This window comes from Python bivittatus, unplaced genomic scaffold (genome assembly GCF_059951505.1).
Source record: "Python bivittatus isolate LINGU-HERP-01145 unplaced genomic scaffold, Pbiv_v1 ctg000080_np1212, whole genome shotgun sequence".
In the NCBI taxonomy this organism is placed as follows: domain Eukaryota; kingdom Metazoa; phylum Chordata; class Lepidosauria; order Squamata; family Pythonidae; genus Python; species Python bivittatus.
In genome coordinates this window covers 24,249,453-24,265,139 of record NW_028277035.1, presented here as the reverse complement: position 1 = coordinate 24,265,139, position 15,687 = coordinate 24,249,453, and the positions used below count along the sequence as shown (strand labels likewise).

Genomic DNA, 15,687 nt, shown 5'->3' with positions numbered 1-15,687 from the left:
GGCAGTAAGAGTGCATTTGTAATATCTTTGCTTAATCATTATCTTTGTCCTCCCCAATTTCTGGAGCTGCCTGTGCATATATATGAGTCCCTTTTTACCTGATTTCTTTTTCATTAGGAGCAAGTATTTTGGAGATAGACAACAATTTTATCAAACAGCGTAGAGCAGGCTTCAATTTATCCATCTCACTGAACTTAGCTGAAGTTGAGGGAACTGTGATTATTGTCTCTGTTTCTTAGCATGATATTAATTCAATCATAGTTTTGTTGACTTTTCTTAGTGGTTGAACACTTTTTAGGAACAATTTTCTGCTACCTCCCTCCTCCCAGAAAGGGTATTAGTTTGTGCAGAGTAAGTTCTGCTTGGATCTTAAAATTAGTGAGGGTAGCAAAATGTTCAAGTATATGTCAGGCATGTGGTGTGGTTGCTGGTGTATGTGGGTGGCTGATGTCTAAGCAAGATTGTCAGCAGCTGCATGCTTGAACTGTGGGGGCCCCACCCATTTTGAGGTGTAACTCGTTGCACTCATGCAGCCTTTAATATACTTGATGGGTAGATGCCAGTTGAGACCTGAAACTAACAATTGGGTCACTATTCCTAGGGAAAATGGTACTGAACAAGATCGACCCATGATCTGAGTTGATCTGAAGTAAAGTTGATCTGAGGTAAGTCAGTCACCTACATATTTCTCTAAAAGGTGTTCAGAATTCTGAGGATAGATACTATGTTTTGTGAGAAGTGAGATAAACATGCAAAATCCATATTTTACAATTCCTAACATGTTTATCATACCCCTCTAAATTCTTAGTGAGAAAAGGGAAGGAAATAATGGTACCACAATAGTTGAGACTCTCAGACACATCTAATTTTATTTGTCCTGTCAGAAAAGGTCAAGAACTACACCAAAAATACTTCAGTCTCTTCTACCTACTGACATACAATAACCACAAAATTATAAATCATCCAGTAGCTGTTCTGGACATTGTTTTCTTTTTTTCCAATGGTTTTTTACATTTTAGATGAGAAATGGATTTACAGATGTAGTATGAAGAAGAAAGAGTTAGAGACAGGAATAAAAAGACAATGAGATTTGGCACTACAGTTTTGGCTACATTATACAACCATTTATCATTACTTCTTTTGTTTTCCATCTCCAGTAGAGTGGGCTTTTTTTTCTTGCAGGAAAAATATAAACCAGATATCTGATTTGGGGGCTCATCTTTAAGACTCTGTCTTAGTGACAGTTTGATTAACTTTGAATCAGTTCTAGTTTGCTTAGTTTTTCTCTGCATTCAGGGGTAATTTAATTTGCATAATTTGGGAATATTCAGCCAAGAATTCCCCCATTGACCACTCCCAAGCAACTCCTATTAATACAAATTAATATTTTGGTGTATCACACCCTTGGTTTCTTTTTTCTTCATGAAACTGAAGGTTAATTTGACACAAACCAGCTCTGCAAAACCAATAATATTTAAATACATAACTCATTCAAACCTCTGTATATATATTATAAAGCATAAACTACATGAGATCACAGAGTTTCCTAATATGATGTATTAGGTCAAACACTTACACTCTTGAACTGTTTCCTCCTGTGCATTTATTCAGTAATTTCTACAATTTTAAATGGCTCTTATGATTTCATGGAAGCCAATTTGTGGAACTCTGAAAACTTCTGATAAAAATCCAGCATATTTTATTTACCAAAGATGAATTTACAGTAGCTGTAATATTAATCTATGTAGCACATTTACTTCCATGACTGGACTCATGTGATTTGAGTCTTGCATCTAAGCACTGATCAGACCCTGAAGTGGTTGAATCATGTGGCCTTAATTGATACAATTGGTGAAACTATGGAGTGCCACTGTCTGCCAAGGTCATCAGTACTAACTCAGCTGCACTAGCAGCCTGGCCTTGTATAACACAATTTCCTAAATGGTGCCAAGGACTCAATGCAAAATAACATATGCATTATATTCCATTGGGAGCAGTGTGTATACTTGATTTTTGAAACACACATGGATTCTTTTTGTGAGAGAAAAAAATGGCTTCTGATAAGTAGCCCCATATCTCTTTCCCATCTACATATTGACAGTGGTATTAGATGTTGGTTTCATGAGTAAAAATGAACCCATAGAGATAGGTGGGAGAATCCTCTTAAAGAGTGAAGCTATGATATGACAAGATGAACATGCCATGATTACATGACATTGTATAGAAATACACATGGGTTTTTGTTGTTGGTGGTGGTTTATTCCACAGCTGCTCTGACATTATGTCACAGGTGACTTTTAAAATTATTTTGCATTTCTTTAAAAAAATGTTTAGTCATTGTATAGGGTGAAGGACAATTAAAGAGGGAGGAATTTGAAAATCCCAGCATGCAAATGTGGCATAAAATGGCAAGGTTATACTCATAAAATTCTTTCTGTAACCTACTCATCATCTACAGAATGTGCTAATTTAATTAGATATCTTTCTTCCAATACTGTCCAATACACAGGAAAACCAATATCTCCTTCATGATCCCTATTGCAGAAAATTTGAAGCTGATAGCCAATATCCCTGTTCCAGCTTGTGCTACATCTAATCTAATTTCCACTTTAAAAAACTATTTGCTGCTTACAAGTCTAGGGTTTTTGGGTTGGGTGGGGTTTTTTTATCTCTTTTGTATCTTGAGGAGAGTACAAAATTATTCAACTGTTTCAGATTCCAGGAATGAAAATGGGCCTCGGCAATGAGGATGAGAATTTTCTGAAGCTATCTGGTACCCATAGACATAAGGAGGGCAAGTGATGAAATATATGTCATAATGTCACAAGGCAAAATTTGTTTATTGCGGACTTGCACCCAGTCTTGGGCTATGAAAGGGCAGCCATATGCCTCGTGATGTCATAATGCATTATTTCATCATTTTGGGGTCATGGTGGTTACTAGCAGATACCAGGGCTAGTTCCTTTTATTATGCATCTCTAGCAACACTTCATTTGCGTGATAACACACCTGCTTGGCTAACCATTTTTTATTTTTATTTTGGCAAGCATACCAAAAAACAGGCTATCTCTGTGCTCCTTTGAAGCTCTCTGTTGTAAGAGTGGCTGGCCATGTGATGGGACATTTGCGGTGGCATCTGTCCATTGCGCTATTGAGCAGGATTCCCAGTAGCCAAGGGGATATAAGCCTGTCATACTCCTTGGGGAATCAAAATAAAATCTGCTTCCCTTCTACAACATTTGTCTCTATCTCAAATTCACCTAGAAACTTGGGCCCTTGTGAGACAGCAGTCCACCCTCTTTTGCCAGGTCTAATTTGATTTGTTGTTTCTGAACTTTGGCATTCGGTTTTGGGCTGTGGGAGGGCAGGATTGCTGTACTGAAAATTGCACTGGCAGTCAGGAGACACCCAGGAAGCTGCTTATATTCACTTTCATGGCTAATATTTCCCTCTGTGAGAAGCAACCGAAGATTAGTAGCCACAATCCAATAGTTTAATGCATGTGTGGGGCTTCTGGTAAAGAGACAGGAGTTTCCTTGTGTGTAAGGGCTTTCCCATTCATTTCAATGTTAGAGACAGAACTATGCATATTGGTGCACTAATGGAGTGCTAAATTGCTTTAAAAGCATCTACATAACATCACTGTCCCTTGAAAACTATTTGATGCTGGATTTTTGCCCATACAATTATATATTTTATTTGTATATGATGGTTGTGCGCTATAAAGTTCCTCCATCAATCTGAACTTTCCTTTCATGTCACATTGTGATAAACAAATTCCCCACTTTTTTTTTTTTTTTTGCCAAGTTTCAAGGCTGTTTTCTCAGCCCAGAAAGGCCTGATAAATTATGTTTGCCATTTCTTTTACCTTCTTGTCAATGTTTTCTGGGTTTTCTTTTTTTGTTTCATTTTTATTTTCTTAACAAATATTCGGCAATGGTTTTAAAAATATTTGTACATTGTGAGATATAGTCAACACCTAACATGCCTTTGTACAAGATCCTGACTTAGTTACAAATTAACGAGAACAATGCACTAAAGGGGAGGGTGAGAATGAATGAAAGAGAGAAAACTATCCATTAAGATGACACCTGCACTTGGAATTAGCGTATTCTTGTCGCACTGATTAGCAAGGCGCCCTCTCTGAACTAGAGCAATGATTTAGAGACATGATGTGGTTTTCCCACTCCCTCCATCCCCAGGCCATTGCATGGCTTTAATGGCCTTCTGTCTTAGTGGCCTTATTTTCGTGATTTACCGATCCTGAAGAAAGCCAAGGGGATACAGACCGCGAGCTGGTTTGCTTGGCCATGCTGTAATGGCTGATGACAGTGTAGAATCTGCCCCGGGAGTTGGAATCCTGAGCTGAATAGTAAGCGTCGAGAGAGGCTGGAATGCACCTCTTATGCTGGGGATCAAGAAAAAGCAGTAACCGTTAATACTAATTACAACCCATCCATCCATCCATCCATCCATCCATCCATCCATCCATCCATCCATCTATCTATCTATCTATCTATCTATCTATCTATCTATCTATCTATCTATCTATCTATCTCAACATAGCTCATCCTGAAAAAGTTTGAATATTTTGACTGCAATTCTAGCTACCAATCCCAACTCCATGGCAGCATCTAGTTGAAGTTGGCTAATCTCAAAAGGCTAAACCAAAGGTTGGACCTGACTATTATTTGAATGAGTGACCACCAAGAAACCTCAGGGCTGAGGACTAGAGTAGGAAATAAGAAATAGGAAATTTGAAAAAAGCAACGGCAAACCATTCTGTATTGTTGTCAAAATAACTGCATGGATCTACCCAAGGAGTCCCCAGGAGCTGAGTTCAATCCGAAAGAAAATTTTTCTTTCCTGTATGCAATTTCTTCTTAGGATAGTCCTGTAAACCACAGCAGATCTACAAGCACGTGTGTTCTCAATCCAACTCTGTGTACGGTATGGGCCGATGAACAGACTAGAGCACTTGGATGTAATAAACATGAAGTTCAACAAGACTTTGTTTCACTTTCCTACTCCTATTCCTCCTTTTATTCTGTGAGAATAAATTGAGAATCAATAAAGACGTCCCAAAACTTCCAAAATGCCTCTTACATTTTTTAGTCTGATACAGAGACTAGGCTGAGTCAAAAAACTCGTTTTTGTCAGCCTGTTCAAAAATAGATAAGGGTGGGTGGCTGCCGTCTGCTTGAAGATTTATACCTGTCAGATTCAAAATAATTGAGGCTGCAAACCTTTATTTCCTAAAGCACTAACCACTTTCCAGCATGTTGGCACAAATTATATCTTCAATCCTGACAGAGAAAGGCAGGACTAAGCTGTAGTCATGCACTCAACTAGATTCTATCACTAGCAGAGACAGATCATCCATCCCAGACTTCTTACCTTATAAACAAATCCATCTGGGCAACTGTGGTCGTAGGTAAAAGCTTTGTATACCACGAGAAAGACTATGCAGGCAAGGAATGCAAGAGCCAGGCTTATGAGAATAGTGACCTGCAAAACAAGGATAAATTTAATCTGTTGTCATGAATGTTAGCTCCTGAGGAAATCATTTGTATTTTTAGTCAGTTTAACAGAACAGGGTGGTGGCTGTGGTTCTTTTAGCACAACATGCAGTTCTTAATTCCTGTCATCACAGATATTAAAATGAGTATCAGATTCAGTATATTTTCTGAAAGCGTACATTAGCTCTAGGAAAGCAGATTAATAACTATGGAGATGCTACTGTATTGGAGATAGAAAGCCAAACTGGAAAAGACTACAGCAACTATTCAGGAAGAGATATTAGATATTAGAGGCCCAATTTGGTGTAGTGGTTAAGGTGCTGGCCTAGAAATCAGGAGACTGTGAGTTCTAGGCCTGCCTTAGGCATGAAACCCACCAGAATGCTTTGGGCCACTCCCTCTCTCTCAACCCAACCACTCCCAGGGTTGTTGTTGCACGGAAAATAGGAAGCAAGAGTATTAGGTATGTCCACTGCCTTGAGATAGAAGGAGAGAGAGAGACAGAGAGAGAGAGACAGAGAGCGAGAGCAGGATAAAACCATAATAATAATAGTAACAACAACAACAAAACTCTTCACACCATCAAACAACAATATCCTCTTATCCCAGGTCCTTGGGAAGGACTCAATAGGTGGATAAAAATGCCAAATCCGGTCTAAACATCTGGCTGACTGCAACCAACAGTAACAACCATTAACATCTGAAATTATGAACTTCTTGAAGTTGTAGTGCGTACAAGGCAAGCAAGCTAATATGGACTGGCATCTAATATGTAGGCAGAAAAACATAAAATATGCAATTCTAAACATCACCAAGATGTGTTTCAGTTTGCTAATGAGGACACAAGGACACCTAGGAAGCCAAGGGTCAAAATAACAAAGTTTCCCCACTGAGATTGATCTAGAAACAGATCAAGGTGAAAACACGAACTTCTGGATGAAAATGACAGAAAGAGGAGTTACTGGCCGCAGCATGCTTCAAGTATAAATGCTGACCCATCCCGAGTATATTGGCGCTGCCCTGTCCGACTTGCTCAATTACCCCTCCAGAGAATAGGAGATGAGGCAGGAAGGAGGAGGCAGGAAATAATCCAGCCTCAGTGCCTGGTTTGAGTAAGCCCAAAACAACAATGCTCATTGCATCATGCTCCCTCTTTTTCTTTTTAAAAAGGCATTATAACTGGGGCAACTGGTGGGGCATGTATATCTTCAATACCGAACATTTTATTATTTTTGCTTCTAACATGTATTGTTTTTCTTCAAGAAAATATGGTGGTAAAAGGAATGCTCCCCCATACACATGGATGCTGCATTCACTACCAAACCTATGAGATGCCCCCCCCCCCAAATATGTATGAACTGCTTACAGTGCCCTTGTCAGAAAACATTCACGGCAAGCTGAATTGACCCTGAGTGGCGACAGGGAGAAGACTCAGTCAGGAGCCTGTGGCCCAGTGAACCAAACTGTTTCTATTCACTGACCATATCTCAGAAATGTTGAGTTAGTAGGAACATGCTGACTTAATAGGAAGGGATAAATAACAAGAAGGTCACAGGGATGGGTTTACCTAAAATATTCCAACAACACACTGTCATTTCTACTGGGTCTGCCTTTTTCTTTGTCTTGCCTTTGTAATGCAGTGGGCCAAAGGTAGATGAACTCTGGTTCTGCTTTTGCTCACAGCTGTTCAGCAAATTGTCAATGCTTTGCTGGGAGCCCAGAACATACTGTTTATCGCTTGCATGCAAATAAAATTATGTTGTACCTTCAAAGTGATTTGACTGCTTTAGGTGAGCCAGGTTTTGGCCACAACAAAAAGAAAGCTGATTTGCAAATATCTGTTTAATGCAAAACTGATAACCGTTTTTTATTAGGAACAACAAAATGCTTGCTTGCTGTAACATATCAGGAATTCAGTAAAACCTGGAAGCACAGTATAACCAGAAACAGAAATATTACTTTTACAACTGAAGATATGACATTATGACCCTCTTCTCCCACAAATCTTTAAATGCAAGGTTGAAAGCTACCTAGGTACACCACAGTCCAAGGGCAGCCAACATATCTTATGGCCAAAGCATCACTGTTCTTTCTTAAAGAGCCTCCAATATTTTTGCTTTCTAGGCTAAGGCAGACTGACTGCAATCTGCCTCAAGGAATCAGAGTGTTGAGGCCCTCTGTCTCAAGGATGCAAAACATCTTGAAGAGGATGTTGACAAAGACTATGCCTTGACAAAGAGTTGTGTCCTGACAAAGTGTTGAAACAGTGCTGATCTGCCTCAGTCAGATGTTTCATGTCTGTAGACCAGTGTTTTTCAACCTCAGCAACTTTAAGATGGGTAGACTTCAGCTCCCAGAATTCCCTAGCCAGTCATGCTGGCTGAGGAATTCTGGGAGTTGAAGTCCACCCATCTTAAAGTTGCTGAGGTCAGTGCTTTGCTGGGAGCCCAGAATAGACTGTTTATTGATTGCATGCAAATAAAATTACGTTATATCTTCAAAGTGATTTGATTGCTTTAGGTAAGCCAGGTTTTGGCCACAACAAAAAGAAAGCCTGCTGGCTGAGGAATTCTGGGAGTTGAAATCTACCCATCTTAAAGTTGCTGAGGTTGAGAAACACTGCTGTAGACACAGTTATCAAAAGAATCAGTGCTGCTGTGCCACACCATGGAACAAAGTACAGTGGGCCACTGCTTTGCTTGTTAGCATGGCTTCAAAGGGATGCCTCATTAACATTCTGTAGAAGCAAAGTGCCCCTTCAGAGCACTCGTAGAAGCCAGATTGGTTCTGTCTCTTGTGATATTCAGGAAGCTTGTCATAGTAATCAATCAATCAGTCAGTTAATCTGCCCAGCCCTACTGCTTTCGCCTCTTAGATAGTTCTACCACAACCTACAAAATTGAAACCACTTCCCTCTTTCTCTGAAGAGCATAAGAAATATTGAACTAAATAAGGGCAAAATCCTATCTAGCCTAAATATATGGGGGAAAGCTGTAAGCAAGCTATGAATGCAATAGCCCTCTGTTTTTCCCATAGCTTATTTGTTTATTTCTTTGTGTAAATCTTTGTCTACCACTTCCTATTAAAAAAAAAATCTCAGAGTTGCTGACAATACAATTCAAGCAATTACAATGGTAGGTTAAAGCATACACTAAAATACTCTATAGCAGGGTTCCTCAACCTTAGCAACTTTAAGATATGTGGACTTCAACTCCCCATGCTGGCTGGGGAATTCTAGGAGTTGAAGTCCACATATCTTAAAATTGCCAACGTTGAGGAACACTGCTCTATAAAATAGAAACTTTAAAACAATCAGATGGGAAGTAAAACCAGCAGTAAAGAATGTGTATTTAGTGGCATTCTCCATTCAAGCTCTTCCTTCCTCTGATGTATATTAACTTGCAGCCTGTTTTCAGTTCAGCTTGCCTTGGTTTTCTATCATCATTCTTCCTATCAGATTGCAATCTCCTTACTCTCTCAGCCCAACACAACATTCAAAGCAAGCAGAATGAATACATATTCTGGGTCAATGTGGGTGTGCATGTCCATACCCGGTTACCCACAATTAACATTTGAACGAGCTTGAAACCTCTCCTTATGAGAAACAAATTGTAGCCATCACAGCCCCCGATTTTAAAGCAACGTGTCAAGTTTGCAACTATTATTATAAACCACGTAATTTCACGGATTCTTTTAAAGAATAGTAAAGTTCAGTCGGTGAGTGTGCCATTTTGTAACTCAGATTCAAAGACTATTCCTTTTCTCATTTCTTCCTCCTCTCAGTTCCATGCACTCACAGAAATATTCCATGGTACATACATGAAATTGTCTAATACAAAATTGATCTGGGATAAAATGACAGCAGAAATTCAAGTCTAGTAAGCAAATGAAGCCATTTAGGGACTGGAGGGAAAAGTAGGAGTGATAAATGAGTTACTATGTTCCAAATTCTCTCGAAAATGCAGAACTTGATTATTATTCAAATAACACATGATCAGACAAATGAACTAATAAAACCTAACACAAACCAATCTCACAGCAATATAAATCCCCACTAAAGGAAAGCAAAAAAATAGAAGGAGGGTAATAACAGAAAGGCTATAAACAGCAATCCTTTCCATGCACCTGTTGTCCCACCTTATCCCCAAAGATGTATCAGAAAGGCAGGTACTATCTTGTGCTGCTATGGAAATTAATTTTCTGAAGTTGAAGGGTGGCACTTCCAGCATTAAACGTATTCTAATTTTATATCTTTTGACTGAAATGCAATTATATAATTAATTTATGACCACACTTAAAATATGTATACGGTCACTCATGCCCTTGTTATCTCCCAGATAGACTACTGCAATGCGCTCTACATGGGGCTACCCTTGAAGAGTATCCGGAAGCTTCAGCTGGTCCAGAATGCAGCCGCGCAAGCAATTTTTGGGGCCCGAAGAAGGACCCATATAACACCTTTGCTCCGTGAGCTGCATTGGGTACCGGTTTGCTTCTGGGTCCAATTCAAGGTGTTGGTTATCACCTTTAAAGCCCTACATGGCATGGGGCCAGGCTACCTGAGGGACCACCTCGCCCCCACGATTTCAACCTGTCCCACCCAATCTCACAGAGAGGGCATGCTCTGGACCCCCTCGGTAAAAGAACTCTGATTAGCGGGGTCCAGAAGGTGGACTTCTCTGCTGTAGCCCCCGCCCTTTGGAACATCTTGCCCCCCGGGGGTGAGACAGGCCCCCTCACTCCCGGCCTTTTGGAGGGATTTGAAGACTTGGCTCTGCCATCTGGCCTGGGGCAGGGAGGGAGGATGTCAGAAATGGGGTTGGCTAGCCCCTTAGCAGCCTGGTGTGGCCTCTATTGGCCTCTTGGATCTTTTAATCTTTTTTCTATCTCTGTAGTGTGGTTCTCTTTTTATAACTTTTAATTATGTATTTATGATTTTAATTTGATGTAAACTGCCCAGAGTCCCCCATTGTGGGGAGATGGGCGGGGACAAGTCCACTAAATAAATAAATAAATGTATCTCCCATATTTTAGCATATATTTTGTTTAATATTACTTTCTGAATTTTACTGGACTTGTTTTTACTGTTGTATTCTTTTGTAGCACTACGAGTACATTCAAATGTACTAAGTCAATCAAGTAAGGTTTTATCAAGCATAGTTTCATTGAAGATAACCAGGATACATGCTATCCTTCCTTATATGCCTTGTTTCCATTGTTTTGCGTTAGGGCAAAGCCTTGTCCTTCTCCAGTCTTAGGGGAATATTTGCCCAGAAGGAACCTTCCATAAAAGATCCTTAGTCCACAGTGGAAAATCTGCTTTTTATAATAATTTATGCTTCAGCACTTTCATTTTTCCTAATGCCTCCTCCCATTTTATCATATTTCATGAGATTTGACTTCTAGTAGCTTAATGGGAAGTTCCCATTCTTTTCAAAACCAGATCTCTTGTGTTTACATGGAACTCCAGGTTATAATGTTTTCCTGTTAGACTCAACTGCATAAGGAAATAAATGTGCAATAGCATTGAAAGTGGAAGCCACATATTTAATTCCCTTTAACTTAATTACTATTATCACAACTCCATGATCCCATCTATTCATTGGCTGATCTTGACTAATGAAAAAACAGCTACAGCTTACCTGGGTTTGATCTGGACAGCTTGAATAACCTTATTTTAGTGCACAGCTGATTCAGAATCAACCCATATAGTCAATATTATTTGTTACCTAAATGCTGTCCTGTAAACCCAGGTGCAACCTGGAGGGAGGGAGGGAAGGGGAGTGGCAGCAAAAAACATAAGAAATGAGGTTCTCCAGAATGCACTACATCTTCCATTCCCATTCCTCCTGGTTTCAGTTGATGATCCCACAGAAGTTTGTCCACAGAAATTTTCACTAAAATAAGAAGCAACGGAAATATATTTGAAAGTGCTTCTTAACATCACCACTGATTTTAGAAAACACAGGAAACATTTTTGGTGCTTGTTAGCATCATTGGCTATCCATGCCTTATATAGATGAGCCATCTATTAATAGTGCCTCTCACAAAAATACACTTTAAAAACAGAGGACAAGGGCATGTTGGAAAGCTTGATGATATTAAACAAATGCTTTGGCTCTATTTGAAACTGGCTGAGTAGTGAATTCATAAGCTTAATGAATTTCCCATTTGGACACTGATATTAGTTGCAGGGTTCATCATTTGGTCCAAACCACACATACAGGTGCAGGGAAAGTTTGGCAGAAGAAGCAAGCAAGATACATTCTGTGGGTCCCTATAATATGAAGGATGGATCTTTATGCTCTTCCTTTCCATGGTATTACAGTTCTCCTTCCCCTTTCACTATCACCCACCCCTTCTAGAATCTCACTGTGGAACAATGGTGGCACCATTCCACCATGAGATAGTGGTAAGATTCTCCTACTTTTCCCACCCCAGAATAAGCTGGTCTTCCTATGCTCTAAAAGCCACAATACATGGAGCATGGAGTGCAACTGGAGAAAAGGCTTTGTTAGGGAGCAGCTCTACATATTCTGTAGAGAGATCCAGCTACTATTTAGAAAGTTCTCATGCTTAGACTAGGAAACGTTACTTCAAAATAGGGTGTACATAGAATTTAGGAGAGCTTAAAGGTAGGAACAGACTGAGGTTTCTTTAATAAAAGCACCAGATAGATAGAATAAATTAGACTCTGATTCTTCAAAATATGTTTTTCACTGAAAAAAAAAAGCCATGTCTCTTCCAACTTTTTTTCTCTTTTGGGGACCTCTAATGTCATCATTGCCCAGTTTGCTTTGCACATCTTGTCACTAAGAGCCTGCCTACTGAGGTGATAGCTCTGCTGCTAATTCTCCCTGCCCTGCTATTCTGAGATCAATGAGATGACAGAACAAACAAGTACATCATGTTTCCAAGTAATTTGTCAAATAATTAAATTAAGCAGCTGGCTCAATTAGACTGGCCAAACTCCATCTCATAATATCATTTCGGGAGCTTGCTTGGATCCTAATGGATTTTATGTCTTAAATGTTTGTGGAGCCAGGTTGCAGTTATGAGACATATTCCATTGCCAAGTCCTAAACTTCCAGTGAGGGAATAACAATTACCGTTTGCTTAACAAGCACTGGGTGAGTTATAAAATGCTCTTTTCTAAGCAGATGTATTAAAGTACTAAATGTTTTACATTTGGGTGGGAGGTTTACATTTAGAAGAAGGCTAATGGGACCAAAATGGTAGCAACTTTTTAAAAATTGTTCTGTGGAAAACTTGCCTGACACATACACAACCTAGACGTGACGGGTTTCAAAATGAAACTTGGTTTCTTCCCACTCCTGGAGGAAGTGGAGTGAGCATAATAGGATCCATAGAGAAATGCTTTAATTAATTTATAGCCTGCTTCAGTCAGTTGATTCTAAATACTGTACAAGAACATCCAAAGCCAGTGCAGCTTTTATTATATACAATACTATATAATGAAAACAAATACACATAATTACAGTTACACATTATAATTAATCTAAGAAATAGTTACAATATTCCTGGCATTGTTTGCTTACAACACTCAAATCCCAAAGGCCTTGCAAAACAACCATATTTTTACAAGCTTCCAGAAGGCCATGGGAGTAGAAGCTGCCCTTGGCTCAGAGGTAAGCTATTCCAAAGAAGGGCAATACCGACAGAGAATACCCCCTTTCGTGCCCCCTCCCTTCTCATATCTTGATAGTTGGAAACTTTCAGTAGGCATTCTCTGACCCCATGGGATAAGCAGTCTCAAAGATACCCAGGCCCTGAGCCTTATAATGTTTTATAGGTGATAACCAGCACCTTGAATTGCACTTGGAAACATATTGGTATCCAGTGCGGGGCGCATAGCAATGGTATTATATGGCAGTATCAAGACTGTCCAGTTAGCTTATTGACTGCTATGATTTGCACCAACTGAGGTTTCTGGTGGTCTTCAAAGGCAGCCCCATATAAAGTAATCCATACAGGAGATGGTAAAGGCTTGAGTGACAATATTTAGTGCCTCCTGTTCTAGGTCAGATACACAGGCCAAAAGCACTCCTGCCCTGGCTTCTACTTGCAGGATCTATGATTGATGAAGACCTCCAAATTGTGGACCTGCTGTCCATGGGTTAGAGTTAGGGACTCTCAGTATAACTGGATATAACCTGTATACTGATAATATCTCACCCCAAACTAGTAGACTGCCTCTCCCAGCAGCTTCAAATTGATGTTCAACCAGAGAGGGGATTAAGGACTGGGACATCCCATGATGGAATGACCAACAATCTGACTGCTCTTCCCTTCCCCTGTGACAACCAACTGAACCCTCTCACTCAAGAAGGAACCATTGTAATATGAGGCCTCCAAATCCCAACTCACATAGACAATCCAGGAGGACTATACAAATGGCGAAAGTTCTAACAAGACAAGGACAGATGTCCATGCTTTCTCCAAGTTCTGCCACAAGTCACCTATGAGAGTGACCAATAAGGTTTCAGTCCCATGCTCAGGTCTGAAGCCCACCTTCCATGGACCTTGACAATCTGTTCTTCCAGGGCTCTGTAACTGTTGACCCACCACTTTTCCCACATAGGGGAAATTGGATATAGGATAATGTTTTCCCAAAATAAGTTGATCCAAGGCAGCTTCTTGAGTAGGGGCAGACCATTGCATCTTTCAAGGTTACCATCATCAACCCACCCACCTACCCACACATACACACAAAGAGGCATTGACAATTACCCAGATATACATCCCTGCCCCCTCTCTGGACAATTTAACTAGCCAGGAAGGTCAGGAATTAAATCCACAAGTTCTGGAGGTAAAGCTAAGAAGAACTCTTTTGTCCAGTTGTATGGCTCAGAAACATCCCAGGTAACCCTGCAAGAAGCTACCTCTGCCATTTCATCATATCCTGTCCATCCAGCTTCCAGCTTAGAGCAGATATGAGCAATTTTATTCACAAAATGATCAGTCAGATGATGACACCTCTAGATTGTATAGTCATGTATAGTCATACAGATGTACAGACACATTATCAACCACAGATAATTAGTCCATTACTGAATGTCTTTTGTAACATTCAGATGGGGGTGGGGGTATAGTATAGTATAGTATAGTATAGTATAGTATAGTATAGTATAGTATAGTATAGTATAGTATGTTCTCTTATAATAAGATCTTAGCTTTTTAGCAAACTGCGAAAAGAAAAAAACTTGCCTCATTTAAAGCTACAGTATTGAGCTGGTCTATCCCAGTCTGCTAAGAAATTTGTGAGAAGGAAGACCCAGTCTCTTGACTGCCTGCTTCACAATGAATCCCCAGAGCCAAGCCAGAATGCAATCCCACAAGGTTACACAGTGGTGTGTGTAGGAGGGTGTGTGTGTTAAGCTTGGGGGAAAAAAATAAAAAGCAACTATCTTATTATTCCCTGAAGGAATCTCTGTTCCAGATTAATCTGTCTTTCTATCTTAATTTTTCTCATTTGATTATCCCACACATATTGATATCATTCATTCTATTTTCTTCTGTCAATGAGTAAATCACCAATATCAAAATACTCTGGAATGGAGAAGTCACACAACCATAAGGTCAACAATACAGTCCTAAAATCCCAGTGAAATGTCTGACCAATACATTGGTTTTCTGTTAGCCCAGTGAATGACACTGTGACGTTCAGCAAATACTGAACTGCTGATGAGTTAAGAGTTTTACTATAAATGAATATGAAAGCCATGTCTTTGTCATGCACTGAATATTAAATATTAAAGATTGGTACTGGGAGATATTATTTGACAGTTTTGTTGTCACTGTTTATTTATAAATGTTTATTTGTTATGAGTATTCATAGCCCATTCTTCCAGAGCCAAAATAATGTTCAAGGTAGCTTACAAATGTCCTTTTCTACAAACAGAACTTTGTTTATATGAAATGCATGACATTGTCTAATGCTCTGAACTGATCGAAAGTATCAGTTTCAACAATAAGTATGACTGGGAAGTAGTTGTGCAGCTTTCTCTTCCCTAATTTGGTTTCCATCAGATGTGTTAGACTTCAATTCTTGTAATTCTCAGGCAGCTAGTTCAATTCATCTGGTGAAAACAATCTAAAAAACTCACATTTTGTAAGATCGTCAGAATCCACAATCAATGTTTCCACC

At 39.6% G+C, this 15,687-nt stretch overlaps 1 protein-coding gene across 1 annotated transcript in view; it reads right to left on the bottom strand.

Annotated features, from left to right (window-relative positions):
• Window positions 1-856: 856 nt before the first annotated feature.
• Window positions 857-15,687, bottom strand: part of NSG2 (neuronal vesicle trafficking associated 2) — a 60,229-nt gene continuing 45,398 nt past the window's right edge. Inside the window, exons 4-5 of the mRNA XM_007424350.3 lie at window positions 5,398-5,508; window positions 857-4,408 (exon numbers count right to left, since the gene is read on the bottom strand). Of these exons, the coding sequence (XP_007424412.1) occupies window positions 4,217-4,408; window positions 5,398-5,508 (303 nt within the window). The 3' untranslated portion in view covers window positions 857-4,216. The remainder of the gene's footprint in view (window positions 4,409-5,397; window positions 5,509-15,687) is intronic.